The sequence below is a fragment of the Oryzias latipes genome, chromosome 16 (assembly GCF_002234675.1).
Source record: "Oryzias latipes chromosome 16, ASM223467v1".
Taxonomy (NCBI): Eukaryota; Metazoa; Chordata; class Actinopteri; order Beloniformes; family Adrianichthyidae; genus Oryzias; species Oryzias latipes.
The window spans coordinates 15,286,215-15,311,363 of NC_019874.2; the positions used below are offsets into that span (position 1 = coordinate 15,286,215).

Genomic DNA, 25,149 nt, shown 5'->3' on the forward strand with positions numbered 1-25,149 from the left:
GTGGGTTTTGGTCAGCAACAAATGCATCCAAATGGCTCTTTAAGCATTAAATGTTGCAGACTCTGAAATAGAGGTTATTTTTGACAAAACAAATGAACAAATAAAATGATTAACCTAATACATTTATGAGCTTTTTAAGGCATTTTTTTTAAACAAGCTATTTCCTTTTGCTTGTCCATGCGCAGGAACATTAGAGTGAAAGTAGATTAGTACATTTTCGTATTTTGTTAACATTCTTTTTCGTCTGAAAACACTTCTGATCCGTTATAAAGTCTTGTTGGGGGGCCCAAAAAGTGGATTTTCAAGTTGTTGTCATGGTTTTGTAAGCGTCACAGGTCAGTGGAAACTACTACTTTCATGATCTATGACACTTTCTGACATAATTGAGTAAATCTTCAGCTATATCTGACATTAAAAGTATTTGACTCAGCTATTGTGTATTTCTATTATACCAGTGCTGTATAAATATAAAATATACCTGCCTGAAATCTTAACAGCCAGCAGTGAAGTATTTGGTATCAATACCAGCAGCTGTCCAGCAGAGGGAGCTAGCAGGTCGAACTGCTTTTTTCTCAAAAATAGGAAGCAGCTGTTCCTAATTTAAACCTTAAACGTGATTGCGCCTATAGTGAACATACGCTCTTTAAAATAAAGTTTTTGTGATTCATGAGCGTTGGGGCTTCATTAAACAGCTGCAGATACAATGGGCGTGGCCACCTCCCAGGTGTGTCAGGTGGCTTTGCTTTCAAAACCCATGACGTAATTCAGGCGAAACTTTGCTCCAAACGCGTTTTAGCGGCGGATCCACATCCGCACTCACAGGAACGAGGACTTACCGAAAGGGGAGCGGTTGTTTTGGGTCACTGTCGTTGGCCCCCCCACTTATCTCGATCCTAACCATGGATGCAGCCAGATATTATAACGTAAGTCAGGATCGGCGGTTGTACACTTTCTTAAACTAATATTTCACTTACTGTTAACATAGTAGCCTATTTGGTTGTTTATTAAAGAAAAACAGTAGTTTTTGTTTTGTTTAAAGCGTGATATGATCTTGTTAACGTCCTCCTTCCCTGGTCGTTATTAGTCAGGATGTGAGATTTAGGCTCTCTGGGGGCCCATGATGTGGACAAATACCAAAAAACACTGCAACTTTACTTTTGTTTAAATGTGATTTTATTGTAATTCATTCATTCTGTTTTGATTAAAATGTGATTATTATTATTATTAGAAAACGTTATTGTCAGGACTGTGTTCACATTAAGGACAATTCCCCTATCTGTCTGTCTGTCAGCCTGAATCTGTGAAGTAGCTCCAATGACTTCAGTTTACCTGCACAGGTGTGTCCTGGCTGAGTTAGTAATGGCGATCAAGGTGGTGTAGTTTTTCTTCATCATCACAACAGAGATCCTATTTAGCTGTAGAAAAAAAAAAACTGTCACCTGTAAGTCTGTCCAGACATGTTGAACGGTCTTTACAGTTTCCTTGGCCCTCTGGTTACCCTGGAGCATCTAACCGTCAGGCTCCAGGGTAACCTTCCTGAGCGGCCTGGAGGCCAAATATGACATTGATTAAAATGCAGGACTCTGTGGGAACTGTTCACATCTTGAAAAATCCTAACCACACCTGCAAAGGGGACTGTAAAAAGCTGAACGAAAGGAGGAATTTTATGTCTTTCTTTGAAACCTCTTAGTGCTTCCAAGAATTGTTTACCATACATCAGTGACTGGTTACAGTTGCACCTTTTTTAGAAAGGTGTGGTGAATTTTTTTATTTTTTCATTTTTTTTTATTCACCAGCTTTTAATTGATTAAGTGTAGATTTGACCTCAGAGTGTATTGTTTTAGCACAGTGTGCTAAGTAAGAGCTCAAAGCTGTTCTATGAGTTTATTCTGAGGAAAAAATATATATTGTTACGGAACTGCAAGTACTTGTTATAAACGTGTCTGAATACCAGCTGATGCTGTGGCAGGAAAAAAAGTAATGCAGCAAAAAAGGGGAATTTAAAGGTTTTAAGCTCAGTTAAGCTGAACTAAAATGACCGCTTCTTCTAAATAATGCTGCCCTCTGAAGAAATCCAATGTCATATTCTACTGGATATTCGACAAACAGCATGAGGAAGTGAAAACGGTTTTCAGGCAGAATAAACAGGGTTTCATTACTGGCTGTAAATAAAAAGTGATTGGAATTAGTTAAAACAGCTTTTTAGTCTAATTGCGGTTAATTCTCATTTTCATTGTTAGAAAAAAAAACAGTTTTATCACAAGATTGTTGGATATTTTGCTTTAAATCCAAATTATATAAACAACATTTTTAGAACTAAACTGGGAAAAATGGAATTTGCAGTTTGGACATTTGTGGTTATGGATTCAGATCCGGTGGTGCTGGAGATGTAGTGTATAATACTTCAGAAAAGTTTCTAACTTTATGTAATTTTCAGGGTTTCTAAGAGCGTTTAATTCCGTAGGATGTATTTAGTTAAAAAAACAGAAAACCTATAAATTACAAATCCTGTCCAATTAATATTTAAACTTCCAAGGCAGGGATAACAATGAGTCAGATGTTGCTTATTAAACAGACTCCCACACAAAATCCTGCTTTAGGACAAGCTTTTTAAAGATATATTTTTATTTTTTTTTACATCATAGTGTCCATAAAAATTAGGACTTTCCAACTCCAGTTTTTAAAGTAGGTCACCTGGAGTCAAAGTCTTAAACAACCTGTTGACCCGTCAAACACTTGAGTTTTTATGGCCTCAATCTCCGTGTGAACCTGTTGTCAACAGAGAAGGCTCTTTTCTGTGAAGTTTTAATAAGCATTTTAACACTGGCAACAGAAAAACACTGAGTTCTTTGTGGTGAATAAGCAGCGCGTTTGGTAAATAATTCTTTAGGTAAGGCTCAGTGTGTTTCAGTCTGGCTTTTTTTTTTTTTAAGCCAGTTTTGCACTCAGAGAGACGTTATCATCTTGATCTGTATTCCGCTTTGTGGCCCGAGAAAAAAGTTTTGAACATGCCTCTGTTTAGAAACCGATTAGAAATGCTGGCTCTGTAAACAACTACAAAATGGAGATCTTTGAAGAAGAGGCGAAGGCAGCTTCGCTGTAGCTCCAACCGCTACAGGAGATCATTCCTACCTAACTATCTGACTGCTTCCTGAATGTTGTCACTTATTGTTCGTTATTGAGCCTGTACACGGTCGCTGCAACACCCACATTCCCCAAGCTGGGATCAATAAAGTATCTTTATCTTATCTACATATCTAGTTTAACTCAGGCTGGTAGCGCCTCTACTGTAGCCGGATGTGTCTGTGCCGAATGTACCTGGACCCTGTTTGGCATTTTCTTTTCAGCTTCAATGTTTGAAGCTGTTAGTGGGAAGTATTTTCTTTTGAAGCGATGACTTAAGTTTCAATCTACCACATAGTTCCCCATGATATCGTTTTCTTACAGCAGTACCAAGTTAGACTTTCTTTTAGCTGCAGTTCTTTGTTTGTTCAGGGTTCTACTGGGTGAAGGGAGGAATCTGGTGAGGGAGGGTTCCCATCTGTGTGTGACTGTCCTGTGTTTTCTGTTTTTAATCATTTTCATTTTTTATGATTATTTTATCTGTTTTTATGTCAAGCGCTTTGCGTTTTTAATGAAAGGCGCTATTGAAATAAAGTTTTAAGTCTTGCTCACAACAGGCCAAAAGTGTCTCATGCGTCTTAGAAATCTGCAGTGCAATTAATTTCAGACTGCATACTGTCAGAAAATATTAGGCCTGCACAATATACCGCAAATTTATCGTTATCGCAATATCCAGCTCTGCAATATGCATATCGCAAAAGACGGCGAATATCGCAATAAATCGCAAACCCAAAATGTGTTAAAACAATCTTCTAGCTGGGGGGGGGGCGGGGGACGGCTGTTTGACCACCGGGGGACAGTCTATCATCTGTCCCCAACTTACCCCCTTCCTCATATAACCTCATAATAGGGTGAGGGGGTGGGGGGCTTAGCCTGCGATGAGCCTTGGGGGGGGGGGGGTTTACTAGGCAGTGACCCCCCTCCTGTGGTTGCCGTATGGAGTGGGCCCCCCCTCTTTCGGTTTTATTTGCACCTTAGACATGTAGGGCCCTTGGTAGGGGGGGTGCTTGGACATCACTGCCAGCAAGCAGCGGATGTCCTCCTAGCACCCTACCCGCCAATTTTAACCGCACCTTAGACATTTAGGGCCCCTTGGTGGGGAGGGTGAGGGGACGTCACTGTGAGTAATCAGGAGACGTCCCCTTAGTGCCCTACCCGCCAATTTTAACCGCACCCCCCTTAGTACACACACCCCTCCCCCCTCAATATATACATCCCAACATAAACACACACACATGCACACACACACTCTCTCAAACACGCATACACGCACACACATTTTGCAAGGAAGGTGGGACCTAGGACCATCTGTCCCCTGCCTCTTCCCTGGTGGGGGGTACGGGCCCCTTTGCAACGGCGGCTGTGTCCCCGGGGTGCCGGCTTCCTGGGCCCGGCGGTGCTCTCTCCGCGCGGTGGGGGGGTTCACATTACATCTGAGCCGGGGGTGTTCGTGTCCCTGGGGGGTGGGTTCTGGTCCTTGCTCCTGAGTGCTGGGCCCCGCCAAATTTCCAACTGTGGCCGAGCCTGGTCGGGCCATATTTACAACACCCCTTGTGGGCCCTCTTTTTTCCCCGGGGTTCCCCCCTTCTGGGCGGGGGCGGCGGGCCCCTGCCTCGCTCCTCCCTGGACCAACCGTGGGCCGGGCGGATGGCTGCCTGGAGTGCGGAGTGGGTCTCCCTTGGGGGGTCCTGGCTCGTACCTGGGGTTGGGGCGGGGGGATGCCCGGAACTTCTGGGTGGTGGTGGGGTGCTCGTCTGGGGCTGTGGGCGTCCTTCTCCGGTGGGGCCCTGCGTTGGGTTCTCCCGGCGCGGCGGGGGGGCTGCTCTCCTGGTTGGGCTGGGGCGGCGCCCTGTTTCCCTCCGTGCCTCCCTGCTCTCTGGCTCTGGGGGCCTTGCGGCGGCCCTGCTGGCCCTGGCCTGGGTGGCGGGCTTTGTCGCCCGGGCGGCGGTTGTTCCCTGCCGGTTCCCGTGTGGCGTTGGGGGGATTCCGGCTGCCGCTGCTGGTGCGGTGGGGGTCTTGGGGTGGGGATGGCTGGGCACTCTCCCTCCTTCTTTTCACGTTCCACCATCCATTTTAGAAGAACATAAACACTCACCTGAGCACAGGTGTTAGCTCAACAGACTGAATGACTGAAATATTTCACACTAGTTGGTTTTAAGGCATAAGTATGCGTGTGAACACTATCTGTTTTGTGTACATGTCGACAGGTGGACATTTTTGCAACTAACAGGTGTGTTTATAACATTTGAGTGTGTGTGTGGACGGGCTCCGCCCTTTTTTTTTGGTTTTTTTTTACATTTGAACCTTACCATAATGATTAACAACCAGTAAACTTGCTGCTTTATGCTGCTTCATGGTCTTATCCCCCTTCCCCTCCTATTATCACCCCCTACCCCCCCTCTCTCTAACTACCCTCTCTCTTCTTCCCCTCTTTCCTTTTCCGTCCGGTCCAACACCAAAGATTTTCAGACATGTTTGAAATTAATAAAGTTTGGCCTCAATTACAAAAGGGGTTTATTCAGACATACCTTTGGTTTGTCTGAAGATTAATAACCCCTCTTGTTAAAGTAAAATATGTCCAACCCAAGAGGCCCTCAGCTCTCATCTGTCTGCCTAGCTGTTGGACAGGACAAGTTAAAAAAAAAAGAAAAAAAAAAAAAAAAAAAAAAAAAAAAAAACGATAAAAAAAAAAAAACAATCTTCTAGCAGCTTGAAGCATTTAACGAATCAAATAAAATCCCTTTATGCTTTGACCAATCAGATGGAGGCCTATTACGTTAACCCTGGTCCTGAAGAGCCTCAACCCTGCCTGTTTTCCAGCTCTCCTTAACCAGCTTGCTGTTGATTGGCTGACTCAAGTGATTTCACATCCTGATTGACTGAACACACCTGATTTTGGTTATCATTATCGAGCAGTCTAGGGAGAATTGGAAAACAGACAGGGTTGAGGCTCTTGAGGACCAGGGTTAGCCACCCTGACGTTTGTCCCCCATGTCGATGAGGGTCATTTGGAGTATAATTTTTAAACTGTTGCAATGAAATGGGAATGATGTTTTTGTTTATTTTTCTATTTGTTTATTTACCGCAAATTTATCGTTATCGCAATATTGATCACTAATATCGCATATCGCAAGTTTTCCTCATATCGTGCAGCCCTAGAAAATATGTACTTTTTGTGTTGACATATTTGATAATTCTTTTTTTTTTTTTTTTTTTTGAACACCAAAAAGGAAAACCATGAAATCTCTGTAATCTTTTGGTTTGGCAAGTTGAAAGTGTCCAAAGAAATGGCACCCTCCTTTAGTTTTAAATCTAAAAATGTTGGACTGCAAGAAGGCTTTTGAGAAGTTTGAGATCAGTCTGACTTGCCACACTCATGTCTGACTAAAACTTATATTTGAGTATTAATTAGATCTTATTAACCTTGAAAAAGTTGGGAAATTCCAGCAGCTTTAAATTGATAAAAAAAGCCGTAGATTTTTTTTACTGCCTCTTCCTTTTATTCATAGAACTGTATTCTGTAAATTGAGGATTTATTTAGATCCCACACCATTTGAAAGAACAGGAAGGTCTTAAAAGTAGACAACAATTTTAAAAGCAACTGTGTTCTAATAGTACAAAACAGAGTGCTAGATCTGGATATCACCAATAATTTCCAGAATCGATTCGATTCACCAGAGCCTGGATTGATCTGATTCACGACTGTTTCGATCCACTTGATACGATTCAATTCTGAATTTACAGTTTACACATTTAGACATATTTATGTAGAAATACAATAATAACCTTAATACATATATATTTTTAAAGCGTTAGGAACATTCTTGCCTGTGAGTAAATACAGCTGTTCCTTTAGTCAGCAAAGTATATTTTGGTCAACCAAGTGTTGCTGTTCTATGGGAAATTCTATTATACGTTAGCATCAAGCTAGCAAACTTCAGTTTTACCTTATGGTACTGTTTAAAATGAAACTGTAGATGTATCAGAGTATATTAGTAATGTTCCATGAACCTTCTGATTGTATTTTGTAAACTGTAAACAGTGTTACAGTTGTACACCATGATTGTTTCAAAGCTTTATCTCACATGTGTAGCGTGCAGTCAACGGAAAAGGAAAAGCATAAAAGATCAATACTTTTATGGATCAAATATTGAATTATTATAATCGATGTTATCAACCCAGCCCTACAGAGCGCAAATATTGAAGACTGTAGTGCTGCAGGACTTGCATGGCATGAGATCCATCTTTTCAACTGATGCATAAAATATGGAGCAGCTGTACTCTGAACAGATAAAGACATCTGAGGAATTTGGCCTCACACTGCATTCACACCTAACTCAAGAGTTAAAGGATTAATGCTGGTGTTGCTCTGCTGGAGTGGAGCAAGGGCTACTGAGCTTACTGTCTGTCTTCTGATTCTGGAAAACAAAAGTCCCTTGCATGACTAATCACATAAGCGGTTATTTCGTTTTACATGACAGTGACTCAGGGTTCCGTGTACCCAGACCCTGAAACCTAAGCAGCTTAATGGAATTTAATGGTGATGGCAGCAACTTGTGGTTGCGTAAGTAAAATTGTGGAGAAGCCTTAAAAAGTTGAAGCACCACGATGTTTCAAGAATATAGTTTCAACAAAATCCTAAGGTACAAGCACTCAAGATTTAAACCATATTGTCAGTTCGTTAAATCATAAGACACTTGTTATAGAATGCCAAATTTACACAGAAACTCTGTAAAACTATCTTGGAAAAACCTTTTCAAGCCTTTTTTTTGGGTGAGTTTTTGTAACCGCGCCTTACGCCTGTGTTTTTAAGGTTCGTCAAACCGGTTGGACTTGTGTCAAGCGTTACAAAACTGACTGTTTTCGCAATTTAATGTAAGATCTTGTTTGTGTCAAGGTGCTGTGCTGTGGGCTTTTGTTCCTTCCTGTTCTCTATAGCTATTATATAAAGAAAAAAGTTCTGTATGGTTAAACAGGGTTTAACACGTCTTTTTAAAAGTGAAGAATGGCACACAAGGAAGAATGTTTAATGGTATTATTAGGCTTTGATCAGTGTGATTGATGGAGAGGAGCCCTGGGGCACTTGCTGACCCAATATCTAATGATTCTCCTTATTCTGGCCCATGATTGCTGATACAGATTCCAATTAGGGCGCATGTGTGGAAGCGTGAACTGAGGAGGAATAGGCCCTAATTGCCGTGAGTTATCATCTAGACTCGTGTAATTGAGCTCCCATCTTAAGGGGCAGCACATCTGACAAATTGATTTAATACCAAAGTGATTCTCCATCCCTGATGGCGCTCAGGCCTCCTCACTCATGGGCTACAGGCACCGAATTCAATGTGTGTTGATTACTAACCAGCCTAAACCCTTTGTCTCAGTCCACCCACTTGAAAGAGCTCAACTGCAGAGGCACCCACATTATTGGCAGACACGCATCGTGACATCCCATATCTGTATTCTGCTGAAGTTTATTGGTCGTGTGGGTTTGAATGCATGTTCTGTACAGGACTAAAGAGTGATGAGTGGGGCCGTGCTGTCAGGTTGCAGAACAGGTTTTTTTAGGAGAAGGCATCCACAGGCAGCCTGCCTGAGCTTGTCACCAAGCGTGTTCTGTTGCTGCACCCGAGCAGTTGCAATAAAACAGCATTTTCCTCAATTATTGACTCTTCATCAGTTTTCCAGTTTTTGTTTGAGCAAAATGATGACTCCACATGACGGATCATCTTTCAGTTTCCAAAGAGGAAGGCAGTTGTTGCAGTCTGTCACTGCATGGAATCACACCGGCCAATGCTCCATCTGTCTGCAGGAAACTGAAAGCACAGAGACATCAACCACATCCACCAAAGAGTTCTGCTTTTTAACACGACAGTCATGATCGATTTAAACAATGTTTTTTTTTATTTTATTTTCTGTCATGAGGTTTCTCTAAATCTACTAAAGTTCTTTCTTTGAAGCAGCTGTGCTTTTTACCCCCCCCCCTTCAAAAAAGTCAAAAGCAAACTAAATTTGCTAGCTAAACTATATTTAAATAACTGATGTGCAAAGTACAATAGAGGAGCAAAAGTTATAAATCCAAATTTTGTAATGTTTGCAGTCAATAATGGTAAGAAAGAATAGCAAAAATGCTTCAGTTATTTTGTACATTAAACATAGCATCATTGTTTTTTGAACTTGGAGGAAGTGTCCCAGCACTATAACCGTGGTTAAAGTGTGTAATAATTACTCCAAAATAGTGCATAAATAATGGGAAATTGGTCAACAGTTAGCAGGCTATATGTTATGTATTTGATTAAAACATTAAAAGAGCTTGGTCCTCGTAAAAGAAGTGGAAACTGAACGTTTTCACTGTACGTGACTGCATTAGGTAGTGCTCCATCGGGACGGATGTTTCATCTTTTATACTTCATGCTTTCTTGTCTATACATTGTAAATAATGGATGTTTTTAGAAACGCTGTTCGAGAACACAGTCGGTAAGGAAAACCGGTTGTCTGCTGAAGATGCAGGGAAGTGTGCAACATCTGGAGGTGCAGTAACAAACCTGTGCAGCAAACAAGAGTTCTCGGTTTCTGTGCTTTTGTCTGCCAATTTTTATGCTACACTTTGCTGCTTGTTATATAATTCCCTAGTGAAATGCCTTTTTTTGCCCAAAGTTGCATCAATACACTCCATTACTTTAGTCCGCTTCAAGAATTGTGTGCTTGTTGTCCATCGTAGACTCAAACTGTAGAACATTGACTCTACTTTGAGTTGGCATTTTGAAAGAAATAAAAAAGAAACACCTGCCTCTCTCACCAATAATACCATCTGGCCATGAAAAAAACACATGAATCGTTACAATTGAAGTAAACGGGACCTCTGTCTGTTTTCTGACCTTGTTTTTCTTTTTCCAGGGTAATCGTGATGAGCGATTAGACTTTATAACCAACAAAGAGAAAAAACCTTCAAGTCGGAAATATGGGATCATAATTGGTGTTCTTGTGGCAGTCCTCATCATTGCTGCTGTCATTGGTATTCTTGTTTGGTTTTTTGCTTGTAAGTATCTGTGGATGTCCCTGAATGCCTCTTTCATGCAGTGTTTTGGATGTTTGACCAAATGTCGTAGGAAAGAGATGTGAGTGGATCTGGACACTTTGGTGCATAAATCAAAAATGTTCTGACTTCTTGGTAAAAATTCTTCCCTTAAAACATTAACAGTGTTCCACATATAGTTTATCATTTACAGACGGAGTCACAGCTCTTTAATGTTCGAGTCTAGGACTTCCTCAATCCCTTTTAGTGCTTAGCTCTTTCCAGCATTTCTTTTAATAATCCATTGCAGAAAATAGTCGTTGCATGCTTTTTTGGCCTGTAGACACACAGCTCTTTAAAAAAAAAGGCCTCTAAAATTTTAAAAAGACTGACCTTGCTTAAAAAAAAATCATTAAGTATCGCTAAACTTTTAGACGTTTCTTCTATAGTAGAGGTCAGCACCTCCTTCCATGCTAATCAAACTCTTTTCATCTGCTTACCTCCTCCAAGTCAAAGAAAAAGACAAGCCTTCCAGTCGGTCCACACGTGTCTTCAGTGGGCACATGAAGCTGGCTCAGGTGAAATATGACGAAAAGCTGGAAGACACCAGCAGCCAAGAGTTCCAGGACTTTGCAGAAAAACTGCAGGAGAAGGTGAGTACAACACCTTAAGATGAACTTTGTTTGATTTTACTACGTTTGGCTTTGCAGCTTCAACAGCGACGAGTTCAAACACTTACTCCTACTAGTTTTATGATGTCCAAACCTTCGCCCCCTAGTGGTGAAAGACAAACTTTACACCGCAGATGGCAGTGAGGCACAAACCACATTTTCAACTGGAGCACAAAATAAAATTGCTCCTTCAGCTACGGTCACACAAATTCTGACGCCAAGTCTCTCATCTGTTGGATAATAGCTGTGAAAGTAAAAGCCTGGAGCGAAATTTGAACTGCTTTGACGTTTCACACGTAACGTCTTCCAACTGTATGTGGTGGACATGTGGACATAAACAGGGGCAAAAGAAGAAGCCCCTCCCTGCCCATCAAGTGTGAAGAGCATGGGCTAAATGCTTGTTCAACAACCCGTTTTTAGTGCGTTCTTGAACAAGCGTCAAATGCCTGGTTTAAATGTAGCTCAACACTGCCATTAACTTTTTAGAACACTCAGTTCTCCTCCCTTATTAAGGATTAGCTGTTAATTGTATTTGCGAGTGTTTTTTTTTCTTTTTTCTACTCCCTTGAGTGGAAGCTCAGGCACATTTTAGTGGGTGGAGGAATAAAACTCTGTATTCCAAATGTAATTTCCTCAATGCATTGAGCCTTTGGAGATGTTTGTAGCAGCACTTAAGAGCACGGTGATAACAAAGAGCCCTCACTCTATCCCTTTGCTCTGCACTTGGAAGAATAAAAGGTATAAGCTCTGGAACTATAACTAGGTAATTGTTAGAAAGCTTTTTGATGTTTTTGTTTTGCATTGAGGGTATTGAAAAAATCAGTTTTAACTGCTTGTTCAATTTTCTAAATATTCCAAAAATTCCATTGATCCTGCAGGCTTACTTTGCAATTTAGTAACACCTGTCTGCTCTGAAAGTATAATCTTTTTTTCTAATATGATGTTCCTGCCTTGTGCAGTGATTATTTTCAGGTGTCCTTTGCTCTGTCATGTTTTCTCCAAAACCATTTGTTCTAAATTTAATTATAAAACAAAGAGTATTGTGGGAGTTGCAAACATTTTTTATGAACTATTTCTATTTTCTGTTCAATAAAAAACATATTTTTGTTTCCACAGCTGAAGACGCTTTACCAGACAGATCCACTACTCGCCAAATATTACACTAAATCTGTTGTTACGGCATTCAGGTACTGTTGAAATCTTAAAGCTCCACCCCTCAGTTGAACTGTTAAATTAGGTTGCATGTGGAGGCTCTGTATAAGTTTCGTTGCACAAACTTGTAAGAGGTAAACTTAAAAAAAATAAAAATAAACCCTGCTCCCCCTGCTTCCTTTCGTCCCTGTGAAACCCATTTCTTACAGTAAATCTGCCGGCTCACTTCCCTCCCAGCAGAATTTCACTCCTAAAGTTAATCCCAACTGCACATGTCCAACATTCTCAAATGTTAAAACTTGTTTTGGGCAAAATTTAATACACTTTTATCTCCTAATTGTGTTCCCGCCAGTGAAGGGGTAATGGCCTATTACTGGTCCCAATTTGATATTCCAGCGACTGACTATGAGATAGTGCCGGAGTTCTCAGAGGAGCGGATTTTGGATGCGTTGGAAAGTGGCATCGAGCAGCAGAGCAGGGCAATCCAGCTAAGTGATGTCAAGATCACTAATATCACAGCTTCGGGTTAGTATCACTGAGACTATGCATGTGACATTTGAGTGTTTTCTCTCAGTTTACTTCAGCATAAAAGTATTCAGCAATCAGCAAGGATAAAGCTTTGTAAATATAAATCTGAATAAAGGCTTTGCCATGTCCCATCAGCATTGCTTTTCTGTTTGCTTTCCATTCATATTATAGCAGCGCACTCTGAGTCGTGCTGATAAGATGATAACAGATAAGCCAGAGCTCTCGGCTTGTGCTGCATCTGAGATTGCACATTTTATGCTGTTTGGATCCTCTAATGATATTAGCTGGGCCTTGGCCCGCCTTGAGACAGCCATTTTTCTTCCTTCTCTCTTCTCAGCGTTCACATTGCATTTGTCCACATCCTGGCCACAGGCCAACCTTTTGGTACCGTGATTCAGTGGTTTTGGTCGTCTTTAAAATGGGATGATTTGATGTTCCTGTCTCAGATAGTTAGACAAAGATATATGATCTGCTGCTGGGGGGCAAGGTGAGATGGAGTAGAGAGCTGCACCCCACCACGGCTTTCAGCAACCGTAGGGAATGAGAATAGAATATGTGCAATCCTAATATTTTACCCTCATGCATCAAATTCTATGAACCTCCTGACATTTAGTGGCAAATTCTTACCTTTACCCCCTTATTTTCCTGCAACCCCACCCACCATGGTGTCTGCAGCCACAGACTGGCGCATGGCCAGGATGCCCACTGCAGGTAAGACCAGTGTGACCCATTTCAATCATTTGCAGCTGTAATTTTCCAGCTGGCTACATGCTCACCCTTCTGTCAGGTTGTAACAAACGAGTGGTGTGGCCTGTTCCGTACATAGACTGCCCTTGTCAGAAATTAATACTTATGTATCAAACCAGGTGCACTCTGTGTCTGTTTCCAAAAATCATGTTTGACACAACTTTTTAAATTTCTAATCTTGTAAGGATTCGGTTCATTTCCATTTCATTACTACAACAGCTGGATTTTTCTGTCATTAAGTCTTCCATCTATTGTGTAAAAACAGAAGAACTACTATACAACTTGGGAGGCAGTTACTTCTTTAGCATATTTAAACAATTCAAATTTGTCTTGAAGATGGAGTTTAGATTCAAACACATTAAAAATGATGTGTATGTGACTTGTGATGTGTTATGTGGTGTAATATTCTTGTCGTTCTCAGAGGAGTGTTTTTACCGCTTGGAGGCAGAAGATGTAGAGAAAATGTTTCAATCTCCGGGGTACCCCAGTGGCAACGACCCCAATTCTCGATGCCAGTGGCAAATCCGAGCATCGGAAGAGAACACCATAACTGTCAATTTTCTTGATTTCAACATTAAAGACGACTGCGCCAACGACTTTGTTTCCATTTTTGACTCGTTGAGCCCGGATTACTCTCAGGCCATCACAAAGTAAGTATACAGTATGGAAGTGTACGGCTGAAAATAGGTTTAATGTAGAATGTTATTTTGTCAATAAAATGCTGTTTATAGACAAAAAGGAAATTTTTAAAACTTTTTCCGTTGGTTCATAAATCATCTGACATTTAGGTTTTTTTTTTTTCTGCTTTCGGGAAAACCAAGAAGAAATTCTCAAGAGAAAACTTTCAGGGATCACATTGCGTTTGATCCTTCATTTTATTTTTTTTACATTTTGGAATAAGTTCTGTTTTGATGTGGATGAAACAGGTTTCGCTTATTCCCTTCTCTGGATTTCTGATTGCAATTTCTTTTTCCTTTTCCTCAAAGCCTTTAGGGTTAAGAGTTTCCTTTTATTGTCAGCTTTTGAAATGTCTGTGACATTGAGTTGGCTAAAAAAAAAAAGACTTTTCCTTTCAAATGTTTGAAAGGTGCCAACCCGAATCCAACTATACTGTACGTAATTGTATTTTCTCTCTGTATATCTATTCTTCTCCTCTCGCCTGAACCTTGTGTCAGAATGCAGCATCAGTTGCAGCTTTGGGCACTTTTAAACTATATACCAAGCAAAAAATAAATTGAAAAAATGAAATTGTTATAATTTTATTGATCAATCAGCTTAATGCAAGGTTTTGTGAAGTTTATGAGCGTCATAATTTAATCCTTTATGATATTATTCTAGTTTTAGAGGTATTGCTGTTCCTGCAGCATTGTTCAAAGCTTTGTGGCTTTGCCTCCAAGCACAAATTTTTGTCAATGTGTGTCTTCTGTTTGATTTTAAAAAATTATATTCGAAGACTTTGAACTGGATGTTGCCATTTCTCCTTATTGATTATCTTTTTTTGTTTGTATTTTAAAAATGTCAAACACTGAATAATTTATTTATTTAAATAATTCACTGCATGAAAATATTCCAATATTATTGGAAAGGTGTTTTTTGTGTGCTTTTTTTCCCCCCGTAAATCTTTTCCTGATTTGATTACCAGGTTTCAACTTTTGTTCTTTTTTTCCACAGGCAGTGTGGACAAAGGCCTCCTTCCAACCCCCTGGCGGTCGTCTCATCTGGCAATATTATGCTAATTAACTTAATTACCGACAGTTCTGTCCAGAAGCCTGGTTTTAATGCAACCTACAAAATAATCCCCCAGACTGAAGGTAATTTGTCATACTCTTTCTGCATCATCATCAATGCTTGTCTGCCTCACGGTAAATTATAAAATGCCATTCTGTACTTTGCGGGATGACAATTTCAGCTAAAACGTGTGGAGGTATCCTGTCTGAAAGTGAAGGAAATTTCACTTCTCCGCTTCACCCTAAATTCTATCCTCCTGCTGTGGACTGCACGTGGACCATCAAGGTTAGCAGCACTTCTCATCCGGCCCTCCCTAGCCTCTTCATCCACTCACCTTCTCCTTTTCCACCATCCTTAACCTGCCACAAGCAGAATGCTGAGACAGCAGTGCAGAAGCCAAGCTGTTCAGTTCCTCCTCTATCTTCATCTGGCGGGCCGCTATAGCTGCTGCAGTCCCTGCTCTGCTCTGCTTTAATGCTTTGTGTTTGTATGCTTTGTGCATGATGGAGATTTTATGTCATGCCCAAACCTGCAATCTAATTTTAAAGCATTTTACAAATTTTCTTTGACGTGGGCCTAATCAACCTGAATCTAACAAATGCAAAACACAAAGGAAGGCCAGTTTTCTATTAAGAAATGCTCTAAAATATACCACTGGCATATTAAAATCAAATCAAATCAACCTTTATTTATATAGCACTTTTTCAACACATACCACTCAAAGTGCTTTGCATAAAATATGTCGCATTATAAGTCACAATATTAGGTCACATCAACATAATGACACGACAAACAATGCTGAAAATCCCCCCCACCCCAACCCCCCAATTGTCACACAAGTAGCTTCTGTGTGAGACTTCACACAAAAGCTTCAGGCAGAGATAAAAAAAGAATTTGCCTGTCAGAATGTAACCAGCTCTCTCATTGGTCAATTCCAGCATATTGGGCTGTCTCACATATGGTAGGCTGCACCTGACTTCAGTTGGTGTAATTTTAAAATGAGCATCAATTTTCATTCCCACAATGTGGTTTAATTTTGCAGGACTACATTGCTCTCTAGCTGGGGCTAAAATTGCCCATAGGGTAGACTGTAATTTTCATGTTATCAGGTCTTTGACAGGCATGTCTACAAGAAGTTACTAATCATCTTTTGGTTTGTGTTAAAGGTACCTGATGGGAGTAAAGTACGTTTAAAATTCAACATGTTCCGCATGAAAGAACCTGGAGTTGATGTCAACATTTGTCACAAAGACTATTTGGAAATAATGGGCAAAAAGTAAGATATGTTTATGTACCACACACAGTTGGGGTTATGAAAATGGTTTCTTGACTATTCTTTTTATAAATCAAAATGATAGATTCCTTTTGTGGGAGCTGTCGAAAATGTTGTGTTTTTCACAACCTCAAATTTTATTAAGAATAATTAGTTTATTTTAGGGCTTTTTTGTATTTAGCTTTGTGTTTGTTAACATTATAAAATTATAGCACATAATTTATTGTACATTTTATGTTTCAGCAGTGGGGCAAAAAGGATTTGGCTGGCACAGATTCTTTAAATTGTCCCAAAATGATTGGTCTGTAAATGTCATCATATAAACACTTTAACTGTGTGAGCCAGAATCTTAAAAAGAATCAAGGAAAATCTATTGCGTGTTTTTTTTAAAGAATGTAATTGAATAATGAAGAAGAAAATAAGTATTTATTTTCTACAAACAATCAAGAATTCTGTTTTTCACAGACCTGTTTCTTCTTTAAATATTTTCATCCTCCACTTATGGAACCTGTTTGAATTAGTCGTCTACATAAGAGACCAGCCTACTCCGTTAAACAGTCAGACTTGCAACTTCTCCAACACGACAAAGCCCAAAGAGCTGTCAAAAACACAAGGGTGTATAATGAACACCTGAACTTGACTGGAATGAACCAATCTGCAATCAACCACCAGCTCGGTGAGAACAGATTAACTGTTTGAGCAATTACTAGAAAATCTAAGAAAAACTAGATCAATAAGACTCTCCTTCCACCTGGAGCTGCATGCAAGATCTCACCTGGAGTGGTACAAATCTTGATCTCTGAAGAGAGCTAGGACTACAGTATTGAAGATTACTATTGGTAACACAAATTGTCGTCATGAATCCAAATCCTGCAGTGCTCTAAAGTCCTAAGCAAGTACATGTCTAGGTTGGTCAAAAGTTTGCCAGAAACCATCTGGATGATCCAAAGGAGGATTGCAAGAATGCCATGTGGGCATATGAGACTAAAATGAAGCGATAAACGCCACTCACCATCTTTGGAAATGGAAGAATGCCAGTTGGATCCCACTGTGACGCAGGAAGGGGGACATCATGGTTTGGGGCTGGTTTTCTACAAGAGTTAGGATGACGGTTCCGTATGAATGAAATGGAGAACGGAGCTTTGTATGGTGAGATTTTAGGTAAAACCCCCTTCTGTCGGTGAGCGCATTGAGAATGAAACATGGCTGGATTTTCCAGCGGGACACTGATACCCAACATCGCCTTGGGCATTAAAGGATGCCACATAAATATTTCAAGGTTCTGGAGTTTTCCAGCCAGTTTCTGGACCTCAGTTTAACAAAATCTGTGAAGTGAGTTGAAAGTCTGTGTTGCAGAGCTCGTAAGAGGAGAACTTGGTAAAGACCTACAGGAAATGTTTGACCCTTGGATGTGCCAGTTGAAGTGTGCCTATGATGTACATTATAGATTTCTCTCATTTTTTCAAGTGGGACAACTTGCAGAGTCTATGAATAACAAATACTTTTTGCCCCACTGAATCTTATATATTTTATGTATACATATACATATTCATATGGATTCAATTTAGTTTCAATTTCCCTAATACTCAATAATTAATGATAAATGTTGTATCATGATTATGATTGCAGTCTTGAGTCATGAAACGGATATTGTAACTAACCTTCACTGTTTTCAGGTACTGTGGAGAAATGTCGTCTTTGTCTTTGACCAGTGATACCAACATACTTGAAGTGAAGTTTCATTCTGATGAGTCTTACACCGACAAAGGCTTTAATGCAGAGTACACAGCCTACGATCCCAATAACCGTAAGATGAATCTTTTCTCATATTAAAATGCTTATAATTATTTGCAAGATGGGTAAATGTTATAAAATAGAATAAACGTGGCGTGCCTGGTATTGCAAAAAGCCTAGAGTGGCAGAGAAGTACGTTGAAGTTGTTTAAGACGTGTATTAGAGCTGTAAGTTGATCAGCTTTGATCGTTGAACTCAAGCTAACAGATAATGTTAAACGGGAATCTCTGTGAACCATGATGTTTGCAGATGACATTGTGATCTATAGTGAGTGCAGGTGAAGGTTTACTCTGGGAAAAAATGTACTGAAGGTCAGCCGTTGAGGTTTGGTTTGTAGACGAGAAGGACTCAAGTGGAACAGTGACTGACTTCGAGCACGTACTTGGGACCAACAGTCCAGAGCAATGGGGAAAATGAGAGAGTTAAAGAGGCTTTTGCTGGAGGTAGCAGACATGAAGAGGTTGAGGTTCTATTCGGGAGAGATGAGGATGGATAGGAATAAATCCATCATAGAAACAGCTTGTGTTAGATTTCTGTAGATAAATGCAGGGAAGCAGATTTAGACGGTTTGGATATGTGAGGGAAGGGGAGAGTGATAATGATGGTTAAAGTATACTCAGATTGGGGCTACCAGAAAAGGACCCTAGAAGAAGACCAAAGAGTCTTGATGAAGTCAAGGAGGACATGAGAACATGATTAGATGAAGTTAAATGGATTTGCTCTGGAGATCCCTAAAGTGAGCAGCCAGAAGGCAAAGACGACTGTTTGCCTTCTGCTGTGTTGTGCACAGAGGACCATGGCTGACACTCTGTGAAATAAAGTATTTGTAGTGCAAGTTTAGGGAAACTGCAGTCGTAAAATTTGAGTTTGTCTCTCGGGTCTATTATAATGTCATGCAGAGGCAGACCACTTTTAACTCTGTTCATATTTAATTCTACTAGCTCTTAGGTAGATTTATAATTGTTTTCTGACACCTTGAAGGATGGAATTATGTGGAAAGCTCCCTCTTGCTGAAATGTTGTCAGTGTTTTCTCTTGTTAACAACTTTTTTTTTTTTTTTACTGCGCTCTCTAACAGCTTGTCCCAAACAGTTCTTCTGTAACACCAGCATTTGCATTTCAAATGCCCTTAAATGTGACGGCTGGAATGACTGTGGCGACATGAGTGATGAGACGGATTGCAGTAAGTTTAATCCAGCCACAGGTTTCTTCCCTCACCAAATCTTTCCTTTGAGGATTTCTTTCCTCATATTCTCTTCTCATCTCTCTTTGGTCAATTGTTATAATTAAAAAATCATTTATTTTCTACCTTTTTAAACAACAGATTTTTAGTGGTATGAAGCTGGTATTTCATAGTGAAAAAGTAGTTTAATCCTCTTTTTAACAAAGCTGGACTCAAGTCAACTAGACAAAACATGGTACACACCTTGGAAGTGATTTTAGACCATTTTTTTCCCCTTCAGACAGAAGTGCAAGTTTACTGTTTAGTCTCACTACTGTGTTGTAACCTTAACACAACATAAACATCTGAAATAATCTACAGCATCATCTTATACATGTTATTCTACATGTAATCTAACACTAAAACTGGTAACAATGCAGCAAGGTCTTTTTTCTCATGAAACACAAATTACAATTTCTGCAATCTTTGAGGTTAGTTTTTTTTAAATAGCAGTTATAGATGAATAAAGTACATTTATCTGATTTTTCACATTAGTATAATAATTTTACAATAAAATCATTTACTTTGGTTTCAGTGTCAATAGACAAAGCGATTATAGGAACTAATGAATAAAATGTAAAAAGTTGTTAAATAAAACATATTTAGTGGTGTTAAAAGTATTTCCAAAAAAACACATTAAAATGTTAATAAAAAACCAAGACTTTTAGCTGTGGAAATGTGTAGAAAAGGCAGAAAGTTAAAAGTATCAGGAAAAAAGTTTCATTCACTTTTCCCATTTAACCTCTGATCTATTGCACACTATGAAATATTCAAACCTTTATAAATGCACCATATTAACAAATGTTTTTCCTTTCAAAAATATTCTGATGTCAAAATGATTTTTTGGTAGTGCTAAGTTTGACCCACTTCCCCTGTTTTTCCTTCAGGATAATGAGAAATTTCTTGCACTTTGAAAGTAAAGTGTTTACATTAAGTAAGGTGTTATTATTGGCAAGAGAGGTTAAAATGAGCCTATGTGTGTAAAACCACTGGTTCCTCTGTGTTGTACTTTTTATATGTAATTTCTGCATTTGTTTTCCAGAATGTGATAAACATCAGTTCAGATGTGCCAACGGTTTATGCAAACCTGATTTATGGGTGTGCGATACCGTGGATGACTGTGGAGATAGAAGCGATGAAGCACAATGTGGTAATTATTCCCCGTTCTGAAACAGTATGCAGGAAGACTTTATATTTTTTATGCAGTGTTATTTAAGCAGATATTTAAAGCACATCATTGCGGCTGCTGTTGTGGTCACTGACATCTGTGCAGCTGTAATTTTTTCAGTAACCCAAATGTTAATACATTGTTATCAGTTAAGATATAAGAAAATGGATTTGGAGTCTAATGTCTTATCTGATTTGGAGATGCTTTACAGAAGCATTGAAATTTGTTTATCTGTTAATCTTATTACTATTTCATTACCTAGGTTGTGAGGCGAATCAGTGGCGCTGTGCAAACGGTGATTGTCTGCCCCAGGATGTTATTTGCAACGGAAAGAAGGACTGTGAAGATGGAAGCGATGAGTCCTCCTGTGAAAATGGTGAGTGACTAGGATTGTTCTGACCCAGTTTTTCTTAGCTCTTCCAAAAAGTGATTGTCATTTTGCAAACATCATTACATTAATCAAAACCACATATACACATTTATTTGTTTTTGTTTTTTTAATTTTTTTAAAGATGCATCTTGAAACTTGACCCTTTTTCCTTGGACTATGTTTTCATTGTTTTGTGTTCTACCTTTCTTCCTTGAATTCCTCCCACCTTCCTCTTAATTCATCAATTTCCTGATCGCTCACTTTCTTGGTCTCAGCCGGCTGGCTTTCATTTCCTTTTTGAATTTCACTTCTGTAAATAAGAAAGGGATATTATTACCCAATCCCAATCAATATGCCCAATCATTGCAATCTGCCCTTCAATCACTGTGCTTTGTGCATCCAGCCGCACTTTGAAGCCAGGCTGATTGTGTGGCATTTTACTGGTTAAATATGTCTGTTCACTTTTGGACCTCTCCCCACCCATTTGCAGCTAGAGGTGTGTGCACCATTTTCAGCTTTAAGTGTGCCAACCAGATGTGTGTCAACAAAGTAAACGCTGAATGTGACCGTGTCATGGACTGCTCTGATAACTCGGATGAGGAACACTGCGGTGAGAAAAGTCTTCATCTTTTTAAAAATTACAACAGAATTTTTTTAAGCCTCTGAAAGAGGGGTCTAATTTTATTAATGTCAATCAAACAAGATTATAGAAAGCAGGTTGTGCTGTTTGATAGATCATCTGTAGGGTGAAAATAACTGCCTGAGGCCGCGCCCGCTTATTTATTTAATTTTTCTGTAAAGGCAGCTCATTGCTGCTTTTCAACCGTTTAAGCCTCAGGGTGTGTTTGCATTATCTCATCTCTTTATTAAAAAGAAAAAAAATGCAGTGTCTTATTAAGATTCTAAAAAGTTATGGTAGCGTTCACGTTCAAGGCTGGCATCAAAGCAACCTTCTGTAACTTGAATAAATCCCATAGATTTCTCTCTGTAATTGATCTATCCTTGCATTTTTCTCTCCGGCACTGCCTTTTGTGATTGGGTTCTCTGTTGAAACACAGATTGTGGCATCAGGCCCTACAAGCTCAATCGCATCGTTGGTGGGCAGGATGCTGAACTTGGAGAGTGGCCCTGGCAAGTCAGTCTTCACTTCAAGACCCAGGGACACGTTTGTGGGGCCTCGATCATTTCTAACAAGTGGCTCCTCTCGGCCAGCCACTGCTTTAAATACAACGCCGAGTAAGTTTGACATAGCTGACACTCGCACAAATGCAACGGAAGAAGTGTAGGACTGTTGTTTTTCCTTTTTTTGCTTTTTGAGATATTTGTTAAATAGTTTGTTTATTTATGTAGCTCAGATTATTTAAATGTTAACACAAAGGAATTGCAGAAGCAGAATTTTTGGCAAAACACAACCAAAATTGGCAGTGGTTGAGCTTGTTTGTGTGTGCTTGTATGCACGACGTGTGTCTGTGTGTTTGTGTGGGGCAATGGTGAAATTTTTCTTCCTGCTATCACTAGACTCCCCTGTTGGTGGTGCACAAACCATATTGTTCATTCTGAGCCACTGATGACTAAACCCTGGTTATTTTTTTTATTTTATTATCAGTTTTTTTGTAAAGCTTTTGTTATTCTTCCTTCAGCAACAATAATGATTTTCAGACATTTGTCATCTCATATTTTTTTTCCTTAGTGTTAGAACTTTCATTTATCATCTTTATTGTGTAATTGTTTTCAGATGACATATGTCAAATTTGTTTTTATGGAAAGTTTTTACAATTTTATGAGATTAAATTAACCATTCCTACAGAAGTTGGGTTATGTGACCTTGGATGAAAGGAAGCCTCTTGTTCTGTGCTCCCACAGATACGAAGATCCAGCTAACTGGATCACATACAGTGGCTTGCAGAACCAGCTTACATTTAATACTGCACAGCGTCGCAGAGTGAAGAGGATCATCACACACACGGGCTACAATGACATAACTTATGACTATGACATTGCCTTGATGGAGCTCATGGAGCCACTGGAGTTCAGCAAAACTGTTCAACCCATTTGCCTGCCTGCTTCCACCCACATCTTCCCCCCCGGCATGTCCTGCTGGGTCACAGGCTGGGGCACGGTTAGAGAACAAGGTATGGCTCATAAATTCATGAACAAACAACTTTCTTTTCTGTCATTTCCACTGAAAATATAAACACAAATGTTTGTGTTATAAAAAAGAGGTGGACTTCACTAACTTTTGAGTGTTTTTAGTCAAACTTTCAACTTTTATAAAAAATTAGCCCATGCTCTTTCCAGAATGCTTCTGTCCTCTATCTTTTCCTGACAGTTAGATATTCCCTTAATCTCCTTTTTCCACTTCCCAGTAATGTCTTTCTCCTCTTGATCCCGTTTTTTTTATATCTCCCATCTTGACATGCTTGTCTATTCCTTTATCTTGGCTCACTTTTTCATCTGTTCTATTCAATTAAGGCTTTTTATCATGTCTGTAAATCAACACAGATGTCAATTCTCTTGGGAAATTCCTAGAGCCTTCATTATATAACAGCCGTTCAGTCCATAACCATCTTGGTTGATATTCATGAACAAGGAAGCCGCATGGTGGAGTGCTAACTTTTATGTGCTGTGTTTGCAGGTCTTCTTGCAAAAACTTTGCAAAAGGCTTCAGTGAAAATGATAAATGACACAGTGTGTCAAAAATATTTGTCAAACTCACTTACCACAAGGATGCTCTGCAGTGGCTACCTGTCTGGAGGAATTGATGCATGTCAAGTAAGACTTCAAATCTTTTTTGTGCAGTTAAAAAATAGAACCACCCTGTGTGCTACAGTTTTAGTGTCCACCCTATCACATCCAAAATCAAATCTAAAAGTTGATTTTTCCACTTATCCTGATCCCCAGGGAGACTCTGGAGGCCCCCTATCCTGCTTTGAGGAGAGTGGGAAGTGGTTCCAGGCTGGCATTGTGAGCTGGGGCGAGGGCTGTGCCCGTCAAAACAAGCCCGGTGTGTACACGCGCGTCACCTCACTGAGAGACTGGATTAAAACTTACTCAGGCGTTTGATGAAGATGCAATGAGCATGGAGGGATGCAGATGAGAGATCATCAGAGTGCTGGGAATTGTGGTTACAGAACATTTTGATTTGCAACAGGTCGATCGTGGAGCACAGCTGCAGGAATGGCTTCAAGCACTTTTGTTAGTTGCCAACTCTCTCAGGACTTCAGCAAACAATTTTAACAATTTTATTTAATTTAATTTTATTTTTTGAGGCAGTCCTAAACTCCATGAAGAGTTTAACTTGTTTCTAAATTTTAAAGGAAGTACAAAGATGATATATGTATATAGTTTGAAATCGCTTTTTTCTTCTTTGTGCAGTTTTACTTTTTAAACTTAAAATAGATCTGCTTTTAGGTGTGTGCGATTAAGAGTCCAAACTTTGGACACAAGTTAGATAGAAAAGTGATGAACGGATGTAGATGATTTTATATTTTTATAGTTTTTTTTCCAACATACATCCTTAAAGATCAACAAAGATGAAACATATTTATGTACGAATTTTAATACCTATTTTTTCTAAAATACCTGACTATCGTTAGCTAGCTAGAATGGAGGCTGGAAAAAAAACTTTAATCATCCTTTATCGGTCCAAAACCGAACGGCCAGCAGTATTCAGCATTTAGGGAAGGTGTAGACACTACAACAAAACAAAATATGTTTTCACTGACCTAATTTGATCTGTAAGTATACTTTTATATTTTTTTTTTTCGAAAGATTGTATTTAATTGGGTGAAAGGCAGATTTACATGAACTAATATTTGATTGAATATACATTAGTTTATAAGGAGATCTCTAAATTGTACAAAGTCTGCTGCAAGCTCTGAATAAGCCAGACATTTTAGAAGACAATTTTACCATGACTAAAATTTTTATATATTTTTTTCTGTACACAGTTTTTAAAAATGTGTTTTATTTGAACAGACTATCGACAATAAAGTTATTTTATCTGATGGCGTCCCACCTAATTGCATTACCTGTTTCATTTCTCTTTGATGGGGTCTTGTTCCGTATCATGTTGTGCATAATAAATGCACGTCTTGGGAGACCTTGTCCCTTCTCACAGTAGAATTGTAATGAGTAAGTACTTCTCCTCCCTGTCATGAGCAGCCTGCATACCCGGGGGTACAGCAGTGACAAGACGAGCTCATATCGTCAAATAATGCCTTTCTTTGTCACAGTTTTATCTTATTACCCTACCAAATGGGCATGTTGACTTCAGGAGGTGGATGCACATACAGTTGTGCTTCTACCGTTTCATCTGTCTTCATTAAAAACGGAGCACCTCTCTGGGAAAAGGAAAATCAA

General features: G+C 39.5%; 1 protein-coding gene across 1 annotated transcript; it reads left to right on the forward strand.

Annotated features, from left to right (window-relative positions):
- The first annotated feature begins 680 nt into the window (after positions 1–680).
- On the forward strand, positions 681–24,809 carry LOC101155223 (suppressor of tumorigenicity 14 protein homolog). Its single transcript, XM_011485116.3, has 19 exons — positions 681–923; positions 10,018–10,159; positions 10,646–10,788; positions 11,923–11,993; positions 12,311–12,483; positions 13,162–13,197; positions 13,655–13,883; positions 14,905–15,044; positions 15,143–15,246; positions 16,128–16,237; positions 17,911–18,041; positions 19,106–19,210; positions 20,292–20,399; positions 20,680–20,793; positions 21,278–21,397; positions 21,846–22,023; positions 22,651–22,919; positions 23,423–23,559; positions 23,689–24,809. Exons 1-19 carry the CDS (start codon positions 900–902, stop codon positions 23,848–23,850), a joined length of 2,496 nt encoding a protein of 831 aa, XP_011483418.1. The 5' UTR covers positions 681–899; the 3' UTR covers positions 23,851–24,809.
- Positions 24,810–25,149: the final 340 nt, after the last annotated feature.

Bases quoted from the DNA above. Each gene is read 5' to 3' on its own strand.
- LOC101155223 (XM_011485116.3), top strand. From the start codon at position 900: ATGGATGCAGCCAGATATTATAAC. The intron at 10,160-10,645 runs GTAAGTATCTGT...ACCTCCTCCAAG, and splicing joins TCTTGTTTGGTTTTTTGCTT to TCAAAGAAAAAGACAAGCCT. The intron at 11,994-12,310 runs GTACTGTTGAAA...TGTTCCCGCCAG, and splicing joins TCTGTTGTTACGGCATTCAG to TGAAGGGGTAATGGCCTATT.